Consider the following 24,121-nt stretch of genomic DNA (forward strand, 5'->3'; position numbering starts at 1 on the left):
TTACTGATTTTCCCTATAAAGTTTATTAAGACCTGTATTATGGTTTGATATATAACTAGACCTCTGAGTCGGAAGATTTTGTGATTCTAGAAAGTTGAATGTACTGTTGTGGGACCTGTTACTTTGTTGTAAATAGTTAGGAAAATTACTTTTAAAACATTTATTTAGGGCTGGTGAGATGGTTCAGTGCAGAAATAGTTCAAATTTGGCAGCTTGAGTTTGATCCCTAGAACATGTATAGAGTGTGAAGGAGAGAACCAAAGTCCTAATTTCCATACATTTGCTGTTGCAAACTTGTCTCCTGCCCCTCCCATCATATATGTGTTTTTCAGACAGGAAGGAATAGTGAAAAATTTCATTATCTTTCTGCGTTAGACTTTGAAGAAAGTTTTATTTTCTTCTTAGTTAAAAGTATCTTGAGGTCTTTGTGTCTTGGACTATGAAAGTTTGAAAACATTAAATTAACGGTAGCTTCTACTCTTTTATTTTAAAGGATAGTTTAAACCCTGTTCTAAAAAGTGAAATTCTACATGATAAGGTAATTTCAAGCTTTCCAAGAACGTTGTTTTTGGTTATACTATTGCCATAAAGACATTTAATTTTGTTCATGTTACATAGAACTAAATCATCTGTAGGATTTACATAGCCTAGTACTGTTATGTGTAAAAAACACAAATTAAGGATAAACAAAGCACCTAAGAGGTTCTACAGTTACATTTGGGTAAACACTTAAGTTTTTTTAAAACCAGTATTAAAACTATGGCTATGTTTTGTAATTCAGAAATTTTGTACATCTGTGAACTGAAAGAGAACTCAAGGAGAAGTTACTTGAGGGTAGGCAATAGATTGTTTACATATTTTAGTAAATTCTTTGGGAAAGTTTGAGAGAGATTGGTGTTCTTTTTCTTTTTTAAAGGTGTGTGTTTCGGGGAGAAATTGAGAGTGTGTGTGCTTGAGATAGGCTGTTGCCAGCTTTAAGCTTGTGATCCTCCTCCCTGGTCAGTGCTAAGAGTATACATGTGCGTCACTCTCTTACCTTTAGCAGTGTGTAAAGACACGGAGTCCTATTTTCCAGATTCTGTCATTTATTGACTGGTTTTGGGATAGACTATTTATTATTGGCTTTTTGAAAACTTGCTCTATGGACTATGCTGACCGCGAACTCAGATCTGCCTGCCTCTGCCTCCTGAGTTTTGGGACTAAATGTGTGTCCACCACCACCCAACTACTTGTTATAATTTTAATTCTGCCCCTTTTGTCCTTCCTTTTATCTGATCCTGTACAATGTTGACGATTTGGTTTTTTTCTTTTTCTTTTTGATACAGGTACAGGATCTTACATAGTTATCTAAGGTTGGCCTGTAGTAATTCTCAATGTAGCAGTGATTGACCTTGAATTTGTAATTCTTTGCTTAGATTACAGATAGGGTGACACCATTCCTGACTGCTTTTTGACTTTCTCATTTTTGCTGTGTATCCCAAGTGGGCCATGAACTTGTAACTCTTGCCTTAGCATCCTGAGTACTGAAATTACAGAACATGTGGCCACTCTACCCGACTGGCACTTTTTTAAAAAATAGTAAATACTTCTGAGAAAAAAATTATACTTAAAAGTTTATTGAAAGGGGCTGGCTCAAGGGTTAAGAGTTCAATTCCCAGCAACCACATGGTGGCTCACAACCATCTATAATGAGATATATAATGGTATTCTCTTCTGGTATTTATGTATATATAAAATAGATCTTTTTTAAAAAAAAGTTTTTTTTTTAAGGATCTGTGGCTACGGCCTAGTTTTACAATTATTTATTAGCTTTTTTGAAGTCAGGGCTGACTGCTCTCTTGTGCCTTATATCTTCTACTGCTTAGCACAAACTGTTTATGTTGGTCATTCAGTAAATTAGTTGATTTGAATTAAATTTTGTTGCAGTTAATCCACACTGTTTGCAGTACAATTCTAGTTTAAAATTTACGTTTACAAACACAAAAAGTCCCGGTATACCGATTTGTGGAAGATTTAGTCTGCTTCATTTTTGTGAGAAAACTCAATAAGTATAAATGTGTACTTAATTTTTTTTGAGATTAAAATATGATTAAGTCATTGCTCTTCTTCTTTCCTCTCTCTAAACCCTCCCATGTACACACACACACACCCTTGTCCCTTCAAGTTCCTAGCCTCCTTTTCTTTGTTATGAAAGTACACATGTAAGCACGTGTGTTTATGTGTGTATATACTTGGAAGGTCAGAAGCTCACGATGCTTCAACTTTAAATTTGTGTGCATTAAATAGGACCAGGGGACGGAGCTCATTTGGTAGTTTGTTTGCCTAGTGTACATTTGATCCTGAGATGATCTCCAGCACCAAATAACCTGGCCTTGGTGGTCAGTACCTGATGAATGTAATTGCAGTACTTGGGACGAAGAGGGAATTTCTCAAGGTCATCTCGCTTAGTTTGAGGCCAGCCTGTGGTAAATGAGACCTTGCCTCAGCAGCAAAGCAGGAGTAATGCTATTTTTTTAGTACTGAATTAATTGCAAGTGAATAGTCAGTTCTTTTTTTTAAAAAATCATTATTTATGTGTATGTGTGTGCATTTTTGAATGTTCCTGGAAGCCAGAAGAAGGCTTTGGATATCTTCCAGCTGTGAATGCAGACAGTTGTCAGCTGCCCAGTGTAGGTGCTAGGTCCTCTGTAAGAGTACTAAGTGCTCTTAACCATCAAGATATCATCTCTTTAGCTTCATATCAGTTCTTTATAAGATTTTGGCTGTGTGTGTGTGTGTGTGTGTGTGTGTGTGTGTGAGAGAGAGAGAGAGAGAGAGAGAGAGAGAGAATCTCATGGCATGTATGCATAGTATAAGTACTATGCTAAGGTTAAATGTTAGCTCATCTTGAGCTGTATTCCCAGCTTAAGCTATATTTTCAGCCCTGTAAAGTTTTTTAGGTTTGTGTTTCTATTGTATATCTATTTTGCATATTGCCCATTAGTAATTGTAAAAATTGAGGATTAAAAACATTCTGTTTTCAGAATATAATGTTTTTTGGAGGGGAGAACATTTATTCAACCCTTAAATAACAATTTTATAATTTTCTTTTATGACTTTTTCATGTGAATAAAGCACAGAAAGAATCTGGTAAGAGGTAAACTGAGAAGGATAAGTCTGTCTATCTCTCCTCCCATTTTTCTTTTCCTTTTTTAAAGATTCTTCTTCCTCCCTTCCTTCACTTCTTTTCTCCTTCCCTCTCTTCTTTCATTTTTTTTTTTTTGAAGATGTATAGCCATGGCTGGCCTGCAACTCAGATCCACCTGCCTCTGCCTCCTGAGTGCTGGGATTTAAGGCTTGAATCACCCTACTCTTAAAAATCTCTTAATTATAACCACCCATAGCTTTAAAACTCTTAATAGGATCCCAGTTACTTGCCTGTTTTTTTTTTTTGAGATCAGTTTATCTTTATCCATTCTACTTACTTCCAAAACCAATCTTAGTAAACTCTTTACTAAGATTGCCCTGAGCATACATGCACATATGTTAAAAAATAAACATGCTTTAACAGCTTGATCAGTTCATAAAAACACTTTTTTTTGACTGATAACTTCTTTGAAATTTTAAATTACATTTTATTCATTTATCTTGCTTATACCACATGTGTACCATGGTGAATGTGAGGTCAGAGCTCAACTGGAGGCCTCTGTTCTCGGCTTTAATTATTGTGGGCTCTGGGGATTGGGCTCATTTCATCAGATCAGGCAGCCCACAACTTTACCTTCTGAGCTCTCTTCAGTGTTTTAACATCATATTCTTGAAAAAAAAAATGTTTTTGGAGCTATTTTGTCTTACTTTTTTTTTTTTGTGTGGTTTTTCGAGATAGGGTTTCTCTGTGGCTTTGGAGCCTGTCCTGGAACTAGCTCTGTAGACCAGGCTGGTCTCGAACTCACAGAGATCCGCCTATCTCTGCCTCCCGAGTGCTTTAAAGGCGTGCGCCACCATCGCCCGGCTTGTCTTACTCTTAAAACAATATATACCTCCCCCATATGGATTGATTTGGTTGGTTGATTGCCTTTTCATGGGTTTGGTGGGGGTGAGACTTCATGCCATGTTGATAGTCTGACAAGAGTTTGAGAGTTGACTCTTCCCTTATATGGGTTCTAGAATTTGAACTTGGGTGACAGGGTTGGCAATAAGTGCGCTTAACCATTGAGCCATCTCACCTGCCTAAGTTAGTTTTTCTTGTGTTTTCATAGAAGCTAGGGGCTTCCTTGGTGTAGATTAAGGAGAGAAGCATGGCTTTGTTTATTGTGTTCTGCCTAGTGGCACACATTGTCAAATTGTTCATTACTAGTGATGTTCACTTTGATCTGTTTATTAAGGTACTCTTTGTGAGGCTCTTTTGTTACATAACTATAATTAATTTTTAGGTTGGAGGTACTTAAGAATTACATAGGTAAACTATTCTCATACATATGTATATATTTGTATCTAGATATATGGTTTGTTGAGTGCTTATAAAATGCAGTATTTATGTCACTTCATTGAGGTAAAAATCATACTTAACATTTCTGGTGTATGGTCTTTTTTGACATTTAGTTGCACATTCATGATACACTTACATGAAATTATGCAATGTGTTTATCTTTCTAAAAGAAAAAATTGGGCGGCTGGAGAGATGACTCAGTGGTTAAGAGTTCTGATTGCTCTTCCAGAAGACCTGGATTCAATTCTCAGCACCCATAAGACAGCTCACAACTGTGTGTAACTCCAGTTTCAGAGCATCTGACACCCTCACAAAGACATAACATACGTGTAGGAGAAACACATACACATAAAATAAGAGACATAAAACATTTTGAAAAGTTCAGCCAAAAATGTTGTATGCCGTATTTTGCTTATTCTTTCGTCTTTTTATTGGACATTTGGGATGATTCTGTTTTGATGTTGGATAAGTGCTGATGCAAACATTGGTATACACATTTTTAAGTATGATTTTCAATTCTTTGAGCATACTGAATACAGATATTATGGATAATAGGGTAATTATATGTTTTAACTTTTTGAAAGATTGCCAAATTGTAGGTTTTAGTTGTTGTACAATTTTATCTTCATAACAGAAACAAGCAAGGGTTCTAATTTCTTCCTATCTTCAATACCACTTTTTTTTCTATTAAAAAAGATTATATAGCTATCCTAGTGGGTGTGAATTAGTATCTGATCATGGTGGCTTTGACTTATATTTCTCTAATGACCACCAGAAAGTGCTGCTGAGGGTATTTTTATTTGTGGCATCATTTTGTTTTGCTTTGTTTTGTTTTTGAGACAGTGGTTTCTCTGTGTATCTCTGACCATCCTGGAATTCACTCTGTAGACTAGGCTGGCCTCTAATGCACAGAGATTTCGTTCTGCCTCCGTGAATGCTAGGATTAAAGGTGTGCACCACCACTCAGCAACTATGGGTATGTTATGTGTGTATTGAGTATTTATAGATCTTAGGGGAAATATCTACTTGTATTCGCTTCTCTTTAAAAGAGTGTCTCCCCCTCCCCCACAATCTTCCTTGCTTTTTTGAGGCAAGGTCTCTGTATCCTCTGCTATCCTGGAATTACCTAGCCTCAGATTTCTTCCTGCCTCTGCCTCAAGAACTGGGATTAAAGACATATGCCCTTCTTCGCAGCTTTTTATTGAATTTTAAGAGTTTCTTACATATTCTGGATACTAGACATTATCAGACATGATATGCACTATTTTTGATTAGCAGCATACTCAGGGCTCTGATTATTTATTCAGGTGAGGGGGTGAGGGTTCTTTATGAGTCCATACCCTTGAATAATGTTTTTTACTTATAACCTTTTTCTTTCCATTGTTAATCCTGGTTTTGTTGTCATATTTTAAGAATATTGCTAAAGGTAGGGCCAGGAAGCTTTATCTCCTTGTTTTCTTTAAAGAGTTTGAAAATTTTAGCATTAAAAATTATTTGTGTGTGTGTATGTGTGTATGTATGTAGGTTAGAGGTTATCTTGGAGTGGACCCTGTCTTCCACCATGTGGGTCCTATAGAGCTGAAGTCATCAGGCCTTCTGTGCTATCCCTATTTATTTATTTATTTATTTATTTATTTATTTATTTATTTTGGTAAGACTTGACTTGTTGAGTAGTTTGTACAGTGTCTGTATATTGTATTTGCATTGTTTGTTATGTTGAATGTTTATAATCTCAACATTAGGAAAGCTGAGGCAAGAGAATCAGATGTGGGAGGCCTGCCTGTGCTACAAAAAAATCAAATAAAACACAAAACAAACATTTTTAATAATAATTAATAAAATTATTTGTCAAAACCGTATTATTTACTTTTTACTGAACTAAGCCTCCTTTTTTGCTGTGTATTAAAATAATTTTTGTACAGGGGTGTTATTTACAAGGTAGCCTAACATGACCGATATAAGTATCAAATTTGACGCTCTGGGATGAAGGAACTCTGGGTGATTTGAGGTGTAGAGAAAGGTGATTGGTGATAAAGTAGTGGCTATCTTTAGGAGCAAGTACAGAAAGTAGAGATTGTTCTTTCCACTGTAAAAAACAGTCAGCAGTCATTCAGGCACTTTTGTAGGCCAGAGTGGAAGGTTGGTGGTATTAATATTTTTTAAGCTACCTTCAAGTTGCTAAAAAACTGATTTAGCTATAAAAAGCAAGTGACCAAAAGAAAGCGGAACTAGAGGGATTAATCAGTTTTTTTTTTTGTTTTTAAGTTTCATGACTCATACAATGTTCTGTCACCTGTAGTTCTTGTGTTCCTTCCTACATGCATCCCTTGTCTGTCTGATCTATTATCCATCTATCCATCCATTTTTGAGACAGGGTTTCTTTCTACCCCTGGCTGTTCTGGAACTTGCTCTGTAGACTAGGCTGAAGAATTTAAACCCAGAGATCATCCTGCCTTCTGAGTGCTGGAATCAAAGCTGTGCACCACCACTGCCCAGCTATTCTCATTCTTGTTTTGAGTTTTCTAAAAATTGGCAGTTAATTATATTTAGAATTCTTTCTGGGGTGTGGATAAGAATATATCATGAAGCTGGAGAGATGTCTTAGTTACTACTAAGAGCACTTGCTGCACTTCCAGAGGTCCCAAGTTCTATTCCCAGCAGTAGCCTACAACCATCTTTACAGTTCCAGTCCCAACGTATCCATTTGTCCTTCCTGAGCAGCAGGTACATGTGTGGTGCACAGATGTACATGTAGTACCCTCCCCCTGCCTTATAGATAATACCACGTAATTCATAGCTTAGGTTAGAAATAATTCTTTTTTTTTGGTTAGAAATAATTCTGATCGTTATTAAAAATAAGTTTCATTGAGGTATACTTTAAGAAATTTGCCCTGATTTTTTTTTTCTGATTTTTTTTTAAGTATATGGTTTGAATCATACATAGTTTTGTAATTACCATTAATTACCTTAACTGCTCAATAAATTCTTCTTATAGCCATCTATTCCACACTGCAAACTGGTCTTTTTAATAACAATTTTATTATGTGAAAAGAGAAATTTATAAATTTAAAGATCTTACTGAGCCTTATTTGCTCTCCTAGAAATTGGGAAACCTTTTCCTGTAAAATAGAGACCATGTTCTAATGAACTGAATGTAAATGGTCTTTGTAGATATAAAGAGCTGAAGAAGAGGAGACAGGGAAACAGTAGTAGATAACCAATTGGTTAATACGAAGTTACTTCAGCTTACTTTTGGGGCAAGGATGAAAGTGGTGCAACAACATTAATAAGGTGTTCTAAAACTGGTCTGTTTAGAAAAGTTAGCTATTGCCTCTCTTCCTTGATTTTTTTTTTTAATATGGACAATAAGTAACTTTGAGATTGTTGATATGGAATTTTAGTATGGGAAACTTCATTTTTATTTTAGTTTGGTCTATTGGGGGTCTACTTCAGGAACTTAGTTCAAAACATTAGTCTCCTATAATTATTTAATAATTGCAAATGGAATCTTACAGTTTGATCACTGTAATTGAGGGTTTTTTTTCCCCTCTCTTTTGAGACAATCTTTCTGTGTAGCCACAGCTGTTCTGGAACTTGGTATGTCCATCAAGCTGAGAGGCATGTACCACCATACCTGCCCAGCAAATTTTAATTGAAAGGGGATTCAATATAAGGTTATAATTTTGGCCCGAAACTGCAAGTCTAATTTTTTCCATTTTTATGACAGGGACTTGCCATGAGGTGTTGAAGCCTTGTTTTACTGAGTTGGAGAGACTGGACCTAAATGGCGCAGCATGACTTTGCTCCAGCCTGGCTTAATTTTCCTACTCCGCCATCATCAACAAAGGTACTTTCCCTCTGCATCTCTGCCTTTCTTTCTGCCTTGATTTTTCATGTTGTACACATATTTAACCAAACATGTGAAGACTTGACTGTGGTTGGGTATGGCTCCCTGGTAGAGTGCTTCTCTAACCTGCCAAGGCCCTGGGTTTAAGCCATAGTATAAGGAAAAAAAGTGAAGACAGTTTTTGTTGTCTTTGTTCAAGGGGATTTTTGTAGTGTTGATTCAGATCAGTCAAATACTTGGAACTTATCTTTGCTTTTTACAATAATTTTTATTACTTTACTAATAATTAGTAATGATACCATAGCATACATGAGGTATTTAAAGTTTGCAGAGTACTTTGCCAAATATTTAATTTGATCATAATTTCATGAATGTTGTGTTTTAGATTTATTCCTACTCTTGTTCCATGAATTTCAATTACTGACCTCTTGTTTTTGACAGAGGGAAAGTGAAATGATTGTATTCCCGAGTAAAGGACATGGGCATTGGTTACTCTGTAAAACTGTTTGCCTCATTTGATATCACAACTCTCTGCTAGGCTCCATTTGTTGCTGGTTAGTTGCTGTGCTGTTTTCAACAATGCCCTGTGGCATAAATTGCTTCTTGTTCTGACTCAATTTAATTAGATAACTGGTGGTTTTTGAGGCCAGTCTTTGAGGTTTATTCTGACCTCCAGAAAGAAGTCTCTTAGTTGTTTTCCTAGTTCTCTCTGTGCTAGCTGCCTTATTGGTTTAGCTTATTGCTATTTGTTGAGAGTAGCTATCACCCTACTGTGTTGTGCCCCCTACAACCCACTAAAAATCTCCATTGTTTGAGGGTCCTTTAATCATAAACTTTCTCATGTTGTGTTTTGAAGAGTTCTTTGAGCACTGCTTCTTACTATTATATATATATATATATATAAAATCTTTTTATTAGGTAGCTGGATCAAGTGAAATTAGGGCCTCAATATTCTTGGTCTGGAAAACCTGAAATAGATGTTCAGTTGTGAATGGAGGTTATGCAAAGAGAAAGAACCCTGGTTTCCGGACTGTTGCTTGGAATATAACCTCTTCAGTTGGTGTTGGACAGAATGCTTGTACAGAGGGAGTAGAGAGTAGGTGGTGGTGGCTCAAGTGCTGCAGATTGTCACAACACAATTAGTGGAGAGAGTGGTTAAAAACCTTCAGAAAAACAAACACGCAGTCTCTAAAATTTGTCCTAAAGGCATATAGCAAACAAAGAGAGAGGCATTGACTCAACTTAATTCATAATAAAAACGCCTGTATCCTTCTGATTAATGGCTTTACTTTTCTGTCTGTTTTTCCAGTCACTTGGAAGACTTTTTAACTAAGCAAGATTTTGAGTTGGAACTAACATTTCAGGAATATAATTTACATAACTCAGTAACATTCACTTATTTAATAAAATGTGAGTCTTGGTTATTTGCTTGCCTGTTAATCTGAATGTTTATCATGATTAGGTTGCCATCTAGTACTTTTATGTGTACAGGTAGTTTTTATAAAAGTTTATTAAAAGTAACTCTCATGAGAATAATTTTAGTTTAGAAGTTTCTTCCCTTAAAATGCATTGAGCTATTTCCCTAGGCAATAAAAATAGAATTTGATTTGAAGATGAATCTTAGTGATCATATCTTGCACAGGTTTTTGGGAAGGTTAACTGCTTGCTTATTTTTTACGTAGTAATTAATGTGAAAGCATACATAGAATAAATCTAGACTTTATTCTATGTTCTTGGCATACAATTAATTTTGGAATGAGAGAAAATGATTAAAAATTACATTTTGTAGACTATAAGACTAATAACAAAACCTTGAAATTGTTAATTTTTGAAAATTTCAAATTTTTCCTTTTTTTCCCTTTTGAGACAGGTTTCTTTGTGTAATTTTGGCTTCTCTAGAGATAGCTTAGTAGACTGAGTTGGCCTCAAACTCAAGAGAAATCCATCCTGCTGCCTCTGCCTCTTGAGTGATGGAATGGTCTGGGCCACCACCAGTTACACCAACTTCCTCTGTTCAGCTCCTTGGAACGCCCTCTTTCTCCTTGGAAAGCTCTCTCTCTGTCTCTTTCTCTCTCTCTCTCTCTCTCTCTCTCTCTCTCACACACACACACACACACACATTTATTTTATGTTCATTGGTGTTTTGCCTGCATGTATATCTGGTATGAGGGTATCAGAAACCCGGTAACTGGAGTTAGAGGTGTGAACTGCGGGTACTGGAAATTAAACCCAGGTCCTCTAGAAGAGCAGGCAGTGCTCTTAACTGTCAAACAGTCTCTCTAGCCTCCACATTTTTTAAGTCAAATTCTCGTGTATATTTTTTTTTTCTTTTTAACCTTTCTTCCCAAGTCCTGGGCTTATGGGTGTGTTCTATCATATCCAACTTAGATTGCTTTTTTTTACTCTTTTCCTGCTTATTGCTCTATGCATAGTTATTAAAATTTGTGCCAGCTTTTCTCAAATCCCTAGTTGTGCTAACCTGTTCCGTTTATAGGCAGCCTCCCATATCCCCCAAGGCCAACTTTGCAGTCTATATGCATATGGGTTTCTTGCTTACCCTTCTATTTCCTTTTGCCATTTTGTGTTTAGTAATATACGACTTGTTTTATTCCTAAAAGACTAACATAAGCAAAAGCTATTTGGAAAGTGAAATTCCCATAACAATAGTTTGCAAGCTTATCATTATTTAAACATTAATAGCCCAGGATAAGGGTTAAGGACTGTTATAGTACAGTAAACTCTAGTGCTCTTCTAGAATGGGGAGTATCGTATGTATATAGTATATAGTCCGTCATGTTGATAGATTTTGATTCTGTTGAAGTATAGATTGCTCTTCACCCCAGACTTTAGGCCTAGCAAACACTAAGCTGTTTTTTGGCTTTTTTTTTAAATTTTTTTTTTTTTTTTTTTTAAAGATGGAAAGGGTCTTTTATAGCCCAGAGTGACCTTCAAATCTCTGTGGTGGAGTATGACCTTTGAACTTTTGAACCTCCTTCCAACTACAAGTTCTGGGACATCAGGTGTGTGGTGTTGCACTGTGCTCTTCACTTTGGGACAGAACCTCACCAAGTTGCCCAGGCTAGATTCCCTGAATTTGTGTGATCCTCCTGTTTCAGTTCTCTAGTAGCTGATCTTACAGGCTCTTGACACCTAAGCCCAGCTCCAAACATGTTACTTCTTGAGTGGTCATCAATCTGAGTGGTTATTAATCTGAATTCTTAAGATTTGAGTTTTTGTTTTGTTTTTTGTTTTTTGTCTTATGGTAATGCAGTGGTTCTCAACCTTCCTAATACAGTTCCTTGTGTTGTGGTGACCCCCAACCATGATTCTTTTTCCATTACTACCTCATAACTGTAATTGTGCTACTGTTAAGAACTGTAATGTAAATATTTTTTGAGAACCAGTACCCTAAAGAGACAACTTCAAGCTCGTGCTTTTTGGGATGTGAGATATATACATACATACATACATACAATACAATATAGTAATTTATTATAATAATAATTATTACTTTTGGAGACAGGGTCTTTATGTAGCCCTGTCTGTTTTAGAACTCATTGTGTAAACCAAGCTGACTTCGGACCTTGAACTCACAGAGATCTGCCTGCCTCTACCTGTGCCACTACTCCTGGCTCTAATGATTTCTCTCTCTTTTCTTAACTTTTTTTTTTTTTAAATATAACCTTGCAGCTTAGTTTTTCATCCTAAAAATCACCAGTCTTCTGTTTGTAATTAACTGCTTGTTCTCTACTGAGACTTTGTATCATGCATGTCTCTGCCTTGAATCTTGTCTTAAATAAATGGAACAAACATTTGTTTAGTATAAAGCCTTCTTGTGTTCAGTTTTTGTTTGGAATGATGTACAGATAGATGAATTCAGGGTGATAATGTTATAACTGCAGTTATACCTTTCTGAGACATGTAGAATTTTAGCCCCATCATGTGGTCAAAATATAAACTACATGCATTTTACTCGCCTGTACCTTAGGGCAGTTTACATAGTGTTTTTGCATATGTATAGATCTAAATAAATTTTAATTTGCCTTTGTGTACTAGTACAGGACTTCTGTAGTTCCTTTGTTCTCTCTCTCTCTTTTTTTTTTCTTTTGGGTTTTTAAGATGGGGGTTTCTTCGTGTAGCTTTGGAGCCTGTCCTGGAACCTGCCCAGCTTCTCTTCTTGTTTTAACCCATTGCTTTAATTTTTTTTCTGAATTAATCCAGTAAAATTTTTAAAACAATTTTTGTTTATGAGTATTTAGGTTTCATTTAAGTTCCTGTACCTTGTGCATGCATGATATCCAGAGGCCAGTAGAGGGGTGTCTATCCCCTAGAACTGGAGTTACTGATGATTGTGAGCTACTATGTGGCTCTTCTGGAAGAGCAGCAGGTACTCTTAACTATCAAGCGCTGTCTCCTCCCCGCCCCTGTTTGTGTGTGTGTTTCTTTTCTCAGCATTGTGCACCTGGAGGTCAGGACAATTTGTGTTTTCTCTCTCTCTAAGATTTATTTATTTATTATGTATGTAGTGTCTGTAGTGTTCTGCCTGCATGTATGCTGCAGGCTAGAAGAGGGCACCAGATCTCATTGTGAGCCACCATGTGGTTGCTGGGAATTGAACTCAGGACCTCTAGAAGAGTAGCCATCTTTTCAGCCTGGATTTGTTTTCTCTTACCATGTAGATTCCAAGGACTCACTCAGATTTTCAGTATTGACAAGCAAGCATCTTCACCCATTTGACTGAGCTGGATGTGGTTTGCAGTAAAAGTAGCATTTTGGATAAGGTGTAGTGGTACATGCTTTTAATTTCAGCATTTAAGAAGTAGAGGCAGATGTGAATCTATGAGTTTGAGGCCAGTGTGGTCTACATACCCCAAGTTGTACTCCAGTTCAGTTTGGGGATTAGTGAGACTTTGATGGGGTGGTTCTGGAGTCTGAAATCATATGCATGCTAAGAAAGTCCTCTTCAGTAATTGAGACACAGTCTTGTTTTTATGTTCTGAAAAATATTATACAAAAGGTGTAATAGGAAGGCTGTTAGTTCATTCCTGGCTGCTCAGCTTCGAAATAATCACACAGAAACAATATTATTTGCAATACTGTTTGGCCAGTGGCTTAAGCGTATTTCTGGCTAACTTGTATCTTAAATTAGCCCACCTCTATTAATCTGTGTATCACCATGAGATTGTGGCTTACTGGATAAAGTTCCGGTGTCTGTCTCCAGTGGGGATATATGGCTTCTCACTGACTCTGCCTTCTTTGTCCCAGCATTCAGTTTAGTTTTCCCCTCATAGCTAGGTTCTGCCTTACTATAGGCCAAAGCAGTTCTTTATTCATTAACCAATAAAAGCAACACAAAGACAGAAGGACCTCCTACACCAAAAATGTTTTAATGAAATTTGTAAGCTTACAGTCACTATATGGTCATGTCCTAAACATTTTGCCTTATTTTGGAAATAGAACGTTACCTATACAGCCACCATGTCCTTAATATTTACTTATTCACAGTTCATTTTCCATTTTGTGTTTTAGACATTGGGTTTATGTATCTGACCTATTGTTTATAGGCTTTTTTTTTTCCTGAGTTACTTTTCTTAGTATGGGTTGGAGAAAAGTACAGAGACATATGATCTTGTATGTTATCTTTAGTGTTTTTAAAGTTAAATTACTTTTTCATTCTTGTATGTATTTCCCTTAGTACAATTTTAAATAGTTTGTTTTTAAATTATGGCTTTAGTAATAATATATCTCATGTTAGTCTTCTGAGTATGTATTAATCCATACTTTGTTTTGGGTATTACTTTTCTCATTTATTGTGACTGGTATTGAATCCTGGGCCTATCAGAAGCGAATAAGCAGGTGTTCTATTACACTAACCTATGCTTCAGTTCATCTTGAATTTTTATAATATGTATAATCATTCTTGAATACCAACCTTGTCTCTCTTTTCAGTCTTATGTTTCTTACTTAGATATTGTACTGGCAACTTTTCAGGAGGCTTAGAAAGGTTTTTCTATCTTTCTTGCAATTAGATAAACATGCCTTCTTCTTTGGGATGTTAGGAGAAGACATAAAGACCCTTCAAGACAAATATATGACTGATTGACTGATGACTTAGCAAACAGTAAAAACGAGTGTTAGAGGCACTGGTTCATCATGCTTCCTAAGGCTTTTGGAGATTAACAGCTAGAGGGGCTTAGGTAGATGTTTCCTTTGCACTGAGTTTAGGGAATCAGCTACATTTTTAATAAACCTGTTCTTGCCAGGCAATGGTGTGCACACGTTTAGTTCTAGCACTTGGGTACAGAGGCAGTTAGAACTCTTAGAGTTTGAGGCCAGCCTGCTCTACAAAACGAGTTCCAGGACAGCCAGGGCTACACAGAGAAATCCTGTGCTGGAAAACCAAAACTAACAAAATCCCTAAAACAAAACAAAAAACCCCACCATTCTTTGTTTCAGAAGAGGTTGCTACTCCTAGTTAATGTTCATTCTCCAAATGACTCCTGTGAGAAATGGTCCATGCAAAAAGCAGTAGTGGCATTGCAATTCTGGCGCATAAAATTTTTTGTATAGGGATGCAGGGGGTGGGCATATCTTTCTCAATCACTACTCTTCAGCCCTTACATAATCTTGGCTGTACTTGAATTTTAGAATGATGTTCCACTTTTGTCAAATGCTGATTGATTGATAAATGTTGAAACCAAATTCATTTGATTTGTCTTGTACGGCATATAATTAAGGCTGCTGTCAATATTCCTAGGAGCAGCAGCAGGAGGTCAGAATTCACCCAATTCAGAAAAGTGTTGGATTGTGGAGATGTAATAGGTGATATACTCTTTCTTCTTCTGGACAGACAAGATAGGCTTAGAGTCATATATTACCAATTCAGGGATACTTAAAGTAACCAAATATTCTGTGTTGTTTTGCACATTATAGGCCTAGTACTAAGATTGAAAAGAGCCTTTGGGAAGGAAAGGGAAGTTGGAGGGAGGAGGATTGATTCCATGGAAAGCCTAGTGGTGGCGGAGCATACATTCAATCTCAGCACTCAGGAGGCAGAAGCAGGTGTATCTCTCTGTGAGTTCGAGGCCAGCCTTGATCTAGTTCTAGGACAAGCTCCAAAATAACACAGAAAAACCCTGTCTCAAAAAACCAAACCAAACCAGACCAAAAGAAACAAACACAAAAATTAAAGATTGATTCCATGATTCCCATACGCAGCTATCTTATTTAATGGACATCTCTCACTTCGGTTTTGAGGACTTTCTTTGGGTGAGGGGTTGTTAATGGTAATAGGGTAGGTGTCCAATAGGTTTTTTGTTCCATTCTTTGTGAAACTCTGTTTTTTATTCTTTAAGAAAGTTACAGCATAAACATAAGTCAGAAAGGGCTTGGTTATAAAATGATTAAAACTTTGTGCTTTGCGTGTGCTTTTCAGGGAATATGCACTCATTGGTCCCATGGTAGATTGTCCCTCACAGTAGCTGTGACTTATAAGCACATAGCTAAATGTAACTGGTGATGGTGAATATATTATTTTTTAAAGTGGTTGTCCTTAATAGATAGATCAGTACCTTTTCATCCTAGCATGCCAGGTACTTTTGTTCTGTTTACAATCACAAATAGATAAACTTCTCCTTTCCCTGAGATACATCCCTCCTTTCCACCTTATCCCCAATCAGGAATTATTTGACAGTTACAAGGCAGTGAATGTAAGGACCAGCACGGTAGACCTCAAGTTTGATCTCAACATTTCAAAGGCAGAGGCAGAGGCAGGTAAACCTCTTTGAAACCAGCCTGGTTGAGTTTCTGGACAGCCAGAGCTACAGATTGTCTCAACAGAAACAAGCAAACTAAAATGTTGAATGTAGCTGAGTCTGGTGGCTTACACCTATAATTAGAAGGATCAGGCAAGAAGATTTCCAGGAGATTCAGGACAGCTTAGGCTATAGCATGACCCTGGGCTAGAAGAGCCAAGTCTCAAATAAAAAAGCTGTTGAGTGAAAATCTTAAAAAGATATTTATTCCCACTCTGGACCTACGTGATACATTATATCACCCTTCCAGGCTCAGGGAATATCTTGCCGGAGAAGAGGACTGAAAGCATATGAGAATTAGAGAAAGAAGGGGAGCTTTTCTGAATGTTGCCTTCCAGGCATGGCATGGCTGCTGTACTCTTGAATTCATAACATTTGTGAAACACAGATTTTGCCTTACCTCAATGGTGTTAGGATACGTTGAAACTGGTGGTTGCTGGGAGTTGGACCATGGTCCTCTATTAAAGCATCTAGTGCTCTACTTGTTACTTGGAAATGCCTTCACTCTTTGGGTGTTAGTAGGTGCTGGGTAATCCATTTAGCAAAGATAATCCTTCGTTCTTGCCTTTTTACTTTAAATTTTTTTTCCCTGTTGGAAGTCTTAGAAATCTGTGTGTTCTTGTCAGTCTGTCTATATGTGTATGTGTGCACATGAGTGCAGGTACTGACAGACACCAGAAGCATTGGATCCCTTGAAGCTTACACAAGTAGACACTTAGAGTGCGGAATCAAACTCATTCATGTCTTTTGGAAAAGCAGTTTATGCTCTTAACCACTGAGCCAGCTTTCAACTTAATTTTTTAAAGTTAGCATACAAAGTGTCATTACTTTTAATTATCTTTCTGATTGTAGGCTTTGGTCACTCAAACATGAATGTGATGGTACAGATATGGTTTAGACATGTCTAAATTTAAAAGTACTCAGTGGATAGATAGAAATATTTGCTGTGCTTGAGTTTGATCTCAGGAACCATCATGAAAGTGTGAGGAGAGAATCTTCCCTTAGGAGGTTGTGTGTCTGCCTTCCCCCCAATAATGAATAAAAATGGAAAAAAAGTAAAACCAAACTCAGAAACATATATATTTTATCAGTAGAGAATGCAGATCAGGAGTGAGAGCGGAAGTGGTAAAATAATCTGAATTATTCATGTTGTTAGATGTGAGGTATAAATGAATGCATATAGAATTGCCCAACAAAAGAAGATGACATTTGACAGTTGTTTTGCTCCTTTTTATGTATAGCAGAACACCACATGTCCAGAAACAAGCACAAGGAAGACTTTTTTATTCCTGTTTGAATGATTGAGGTAGGGTCTTCTAATCCCTGGTTGACTTTGAACTCTTGGTCATCCTGCTTTCACCTCTCAAGTGTTGGTACTCACTTTAAGACAAAGTACTTTATTTTTGGTTTTTCGAGACAGGGTTTCAGTAAAGCCTGGCTGTCCTGTAATTCATTCTGTAGACCAGGCTGGCCTTGAACTTAGAGAGATCCCACCTGCCTCTCCTTGAAGGCCTACACCACCACCACCCAGCAAGACAAGCATTTTTAAAAGAAGGGGACTTTTGGCAATTTTGAATATCATAGAAAGGACAATAGATTAAGGACTAATAGAGGGACACAGTTTAGTATACAAGATCAATTTCGCTTTGACAAAGCCATTGTGAATTGATTATGGAGTAAGGACAAATATTAAACTGGAATTTGTAATCTGTTAAAAAGGGTAAAAGAGGCAGAGGCAGGCAAATTTCTTCAGTTTGAGGTCAGCCTGATCTACAGAGTGAGTTCTAAGTCAGCTAGGGATTGCTACACAAAGAAAACCTGTCTGAGAGGGGAAGAAGGAGGTAGGAGGTGGTGGAGAGGGAGAGTAAGAAAATGAGGGGAAGGGGAGCAATAAAAGGGGGGGGGACAGAAGCAACAGCAAGTCATAGAGTCTGGACGATGAAAATCATACTAAAGTGGATGACATTGGAGTTTGCTACTATGTTGGGCATAAAAGTTCCAGAGATTGGAGGGCTCCATTGATTACTGTCTCCCCCACCCCCCAAGACATGAGTTATTTTCATGATTATAGCTTTATAATAGCCAAAATCCATTAATTGCTTAATTGTGTATTTAAGATTGAGAAACAGCAAGGTTGAATTAGTATATTAATGTATATTAATGCCTCTGATTTGGTTTATCTTCTGCCTAAAGTGCAGTTACTCTAACAAAGCTTCCCTTTTGTTCAGATATGTGTGAATAATAACTGATGATAACAATTTGCTTTTAGAGTCTTAGTGAATATTGAAGTCACAAAAAGTCATGATAATGTTGGAATTTAGAAATTCCAAATGCAGAAAAAGAATTTCTCTGAAAGTAGGTAGAGGGTAATGTTATTTTAAATTCTTTCAGATTTTTAGTTCTGTAATATTTCCATATGAGTCCATGTTTTCAAATTTGGAATGATATGAATATTTATTTGTATTTTTTATACACTAATAATTAGAAATTGACCATGTTACTTTTCCTAACTAGTTTGCTATGCTAAAGCATTGTTAAATTGCATGGAACCTGTTACCAACTAATTTTGTCATGTTTGCAAGTAACTTTAGTCTGTAAAAATGTTGCTGTGAAGTAACAGAATGGATAGAATTGTATACCTGGTTCCAGATTACCACTTTTACTTTATGATAAAGCATGAACAGATTTTAGACCTTGTCTGTAACCGGTAAAATACTGGTTCTTTTGTCACTTACACCTTTGAGTATTTAACCCAGTTCTTTAATGGAAGTAGGAGTTCAGAAGTAAGAACACTAAAAGATGAGAGAGAGAGAGAGAGAGAGAGAGAGAGAGAGAGAGAGAGAGATTGTCAGAATTTTCTGGTTCCCTTCTTATTACCTGATGTCAAGAAAATTTGGTTGGTCATGCAGTTAATACCTCCTCTCTGTAAACTGTGTTTTCTTATAGGTTAGGCTCTTGTTTGCATTAATTGTAAAAATAATGTATTATTTGAATATGGCAACTGGCCAATTCGTCATAATTTTGTGGGCATATCTTATCTGTGTATACTTTTACCAGCCATATATAGAATGCCATCTTTATCACTGAATTTTGTCTTTTTTAGTTTCACTCAATGTACAAAAATACTTTTCTGTTCTTGCCTTTTTGTTGCATTTCTCTCCTTTATTTTGGTTTATAGTTTGTGAGAGACGTTCCCTCATGGCAGTAGGAGTTGGAGATAGGCTGATAATATATTCCATGGGCAGACAGAAAGCAGAGAGTGAGTGGAATTCTGCTTTGAAATCTAAAGTGGGTTTTGTCCTCTCCATTCTCTAGGCTTACCTCTTTAAGGTTCCACAACTTTCCAAACAGTGCCACCAACTGGCGACTTAAGTGACCAAACACATTAACGCTCAGCATTCCTGCACAGGCCGTAGCCATTTCATAATGCAAAATGCATTTGTTTTCACTTTGCAGAGTTCCCACAATCTTTAACAGGCCCAACACTATTCAGAAACTCACTGTCTCTTCTGAGACTCTAGGCAGTCTCCCTTTAAAATAATCAAGCTTAATATTTCAGTATGTAATAGCACAGAGAAGCATCGGAGATATTAGGCCTACCAGCCAAAAATCAGATCAAAGCCAGCTCCAAATCACAAGGACAATCCTGCAACTCTTGTGTTCAGCATCTGGGTCTTAGGGCACATCTGGACTCTAAAGGGAGTAGGTAGTTGCTCCAGCTTTCCCCCATTCCTTTTAGTTCTTTATATTTCTAAGAGTAGCTTTTTGTAACCTTTACTTACTTTTCCACATAAGAATAGCCTTATTTGTGTTGTTTCATATACCTCTTTGCTCATGGATTTTTTTCTGATGACACATAAAGTAAAAATTTTTGTGATTGATGAGAATTTTGATGATGATTATCATTCATGTATATATATATTAAATAAACATTATAAATAACCTTGCACTGTATAGTTATGATTTTTGAAATAGTTACTCTGTAAACTTTCCTTTTTTTCTTTTTGCACTTAACTACATTATGAAGGGCCTAGGAAACTTAAATGTTTCACACTTAACAATTATTAAATAGAAGAAAACAGAATTAAAATGTTAACATCAAATAGAGTGTGGTATACAGAATTTTATACCTTGTTAAAGTGAGTCACATTTTAACTTGGTTTTCTTGGTGTTTTATTGCTACTTTTGCTGTTACTATTATTGGAGAAATAGGTGTAGTTCATGAATTCTTTCAGAAGAGTATGCTTTTTCTTTTTTTAAGCAGAAGAAAAGAGACTAACAGTGGTTAATTTCATGCATATATCAAAAGCTTGGAAATAACTCCACGTATTCTTAACCATTTAAACTCCTAGAAATATGTTGGTGTGCTGCTGGTTTTAAAGTTAAATTTAGACGTAATAAGTGTATATGTATTTATTTCAGTCATCACTGAATTTTGAGAAGCATTCTGAAAATTTTTCATGGACAGAAAATCGTTACGATGTGAGTCGTCGACGACACAACTCTTCAGATGGCTTTGATTCTGGTATTGGACGTCCTAACGGAGGTAATATTTGCTAAGGAACGGGAGAATTTGTGATAGTTTTTTAAATGATCTTTTAGGATGTTTTGATTGCTATTCAGTCACTAAGTATAACTATCTTTGAATTTATATTACTTTACTGTTATCAAATAAAGGTAATTTTGGGAGGAAAGAAAAAAATGGATGGCGTACGCATGGCAGAAATGGTACAGAAAACATAAATCATCGAGGGGGATACCATGGTGGAAATTCCCGTTCTCGTAGCAGTATTTTCCATTCTGGAAAAAGCCAAGGACTACATGAAAACAACATCCCTGACAATGAAACTGGGAGGAAAGAAGACAAAAGAGAACGCAGACAGTTTGAGGCTGAGGATTTTGTAAGTTTCTCATCATTTTAATACAAACGATGTTTGTGCAAGTGCCATTTCAGCATCAGGGCACTTCTAGGTTTTTGTTGTTGTTGTTTTTATATTAGTACAGGTAATTTTCATTTGATCTTTATTTTTTATTTTATTTTATTTTTTTTTCGAGACAAGGTTTCTCTGTGGCTTTGGTTCCTGTCCTGGAACTAGCTCTTGTAGACCAGGCTGGCCTCCAACTCACAGAGATCCACCTGCCTCTGCCTCCCAAGTGCTGGGATTAAAAGCGTGTGCCACTTACAGGTAATTTTCTGTAGGATCATCCTAACAGGTGCTTTTCCAGTTGTGGGTGTTTTATATTGAGTCAGGGTTTCATGCTTCAGCCCAGGCTAAGTTGAACTACTTTATTTTAAAGTTGTCTACTCTATTTTAAAACTCGTATTTTGTACGGAATCACACCTTTTTTAAATTACCTTTTAGTTTTGTTTGTGTGCTTTTATGTGTGTTGGTGTAGGCCACAGTGTGTTGTGGAGGTTAAGATATATTGGCTTTTTGTTTTATTGAGACTGGGTCTCATTTTGTAGCCCTGGAACTTACTATGTTGACCAGGGTGCCAATTTCAGAGAATTAAAAGGGTCAAGACTCATACTGAATTTGGACATTGTGGCTTGGGGTTCAAATGGAATAAAAGGAGTTACCCCCTTTTTTTTTGTTTCCTGCTTCCATGATCTTAATTTCTCTTTTGTACAGTGACTTTCCTACTCTAGTGAGCTGGGCTTTCTGAAAACGTGCACTAAACTAAACATTTCCTCCTCTATGCTAATTTTCTAGGATATTTAGTCATGGCTACTAATATAATAAAAAAGGCAAATATAATACCTTGACTGTGGAATTAATGAAAGAACGTATACAGTGTGCTAAACATTATTCTTACTAATGTATTGAGATATGGTTTCACCATCTAACTCTTAACTGCCCTAGAACTCACAGAATAGACCAGACTGGCCTTGAACTCACTGCCTGTCTGTACCTACTTTCCACGTGCAGACATTAAAAGCATAAGTTACCTCCAGAGAATAGCTTTAGGGAGTTGGTTCTTTTTCTATAATACGTGTCCAGGTAATAGAACTCAGGTTTTTGAGTTTGAACTCAGGCACCTTTGCCTCCTGAGCCATCTCCCCTTGCCACTTTAAAGGGATATTTTTGGTGGCCAGTTTTGTCCGTAAAACAATTCTCTTCCTCCTCCGTTCCCACCCTTTTCAGAATCTTTTGGCATATTTATGTGGTTTTCATTCCTTAAGAAAATTGAATACTTTCCCTTAGAACTAGTAGCCTCGTGAGTTCAGTGGCTTATTTACAAGTGCCTCATAATCTCTCATTTTCTCATGTGTGCACACACACACACAGAGACACAGACACACAGTCTTAAAAAGGTATTTTGCTAAGATGGGGTTTTACTATGCTGCCCAGGCTTGTCTGGAACTTAGGGCTCATGTGATTCTCCTGAGTTAATGAAAACGAGATTTCATTTATTTTCTTGCTCCTTAATCTCAGTATGTGTCTTTAAACACTAAACCATTAAAGAAAAATGACCCAGTAACAGTCTTACTTTGGGTTTTGTTGTTGTGTTGTTTTGAGTTAAGGTTTGTGTAGCCAAGCTGGCCCCACACTTACTATGTAGCTGAGGATAACTTTGTCTTCATTTCCCAAGTGTGCTTGGCTCTGATTCATTCCTGACAATTGAAAATTTATTGGTTGTGTAAGTAGAGAATCAGCACTTTTCTTTTTATATATTATTACTACTATTTCTTAGTATGTATTTGAGTTGCTGTATTTAGCCTTATTGCTGTTCATGGCATGCAGAATATATAGTTTAACATAACAGGCAGAATCTGTGTTCTCATTGAGCTATTCCTAGTGGGAAGACAATATCAAATGAAAAAAATAGCTTGTATTTTGCAGAGAATTTGAATAGGAAGTGACTGAGTAGTTACTTACCTTAGGGAAGTCTAAAGAAGTTTCTTTGTAACACTGAATCTGGGACTTAATTGATCAGAAGGAACAAGCATTACCTAAAAACTGGGAGTGGGTGTAGCTCAGGGCTGGAACATGTGCTTTGTATGTTTAAGACCCTGGGTGGGATTCCCAGCACCACAAATACTAAGACAACCTGGGAGGAAGAAAGGATTAATTTAGTGTAAAACATTTTAGTTCTTAAATTATTCCAGTGGAAGACTAGTGACAATTAAGTAATGCTTTGTTTGAGTACTTTGATAAGCAAAGACAAAGTATTTGGACATTTTTGGTCACATTTCCCGTAGCTCAAGGGAAAGAATTGGATGGATTGGGTTTAGGGCAAGGGAGTGGTTAGGGAAAATGAAGAGGAAATGATTTGTTTTAGGTGTTTGTATCAAGTAACATTGACCATTGCTGCATCTTAACCATTTGAATTGTTTATTTTTTCTACTTGATGATCACCAGGTAATTTAACTTACATCATCAAACTGGGATAATAGTGTACTCTTATGGTGCATTAAACAGTGTAGTGAGGGCCTGAGAGACAGCTCAGTAGTTAAGAGCACTGACTGCTCTTCTAGAGGACTCGGGTTCAATTCCCAGAACCCACATGTCATCTCACAACTGTAACACCAAGATTTGGAATATATGCAAGCAAAATACCAGTGCACATAAAAATGATTAGAAAATGAAACTCTAGTGAATTAAACACATCACATATTATAAGCTCCTTTAAAATTTATTTCTTAATTTAGTATTATAATAAAATTATATCATTTTCCCCTTCTCATCCTCCCATGTAAACCACCTTCTCTTTTTTTAAATTCATGGCTGTTTGTTATTCATGTATGAGAGAGAGGGAGGGAGAGAGGAGGTTCCCTAGTATATAAATGCATCCTGCTCTATCCATGTATTGTTACCTGTACCATTAGTTTATCTAGTACTAAATGGCTAGCTCTGAACACACACACACACACACACACACACACACACACACACACACACACACTAAGCTCTTAATAAAACTAATGGCTGACAGGCATGGTGGCAGAAACAGACTGATTTCTGAGTTTGTGGCCAGCCAGGAATGCAG

The 24,121-nt window shown here is 36.7% G+C and overlaps 1 protein-coding gene across 3 annotated transcripts in view; it reads left to right on the top strand.

The window, feature by feature from the left end:
* The window catches only part of Gpbp1 (GC-rich promoter binding protein 1), a 64,195-nt gene that overhangs the window by 17,409 nt on the left and 22,665 nt on the right, over positions 1 to 24,121 (top strand). For all 3 annotated transcript variants that reach the window (XM_041663402.1, XM_041663403.1, XM_041663401.1), the window contains exons 3-5: positions 8,196 to 8,315; positions 20,552 to 20,675; positions 20,807 to 21,030. In XM_041663402.1, the coding sequence (XP_041519336.1) occupies positions 8,253 to 8,315; positions 20,552 to 20,675; positions 20,807 to 21,030 (411 nt within the window). In that variant the 5' untranslated portion in view covers positions 8,196 to 8,252. The remainder of the gene's footprint in view (positions 1 to 8,195; positions 8,316 to 20,551; positions 20,676 to 20,806; positions 21,031 to 24,121) is intronic.

The sequence above is a fragment of the Microtus oregoni genome, unplaced genomic scaffold, assembly GCF_018167655.1.
Source record: "Microtus oregoni isolate MIOR12 unplaced genomic scaffold, Mior012 000014F_ref0000157, whole genome shotgun sequence".
In the NCBI taxonomy this organism is placed as follows: domain Eukaryota; kingdom Metazoa; phylum Chordata; class Mammalia; order Rodentia; family Cricetidae; genus Microtus; species Microtus oregoni.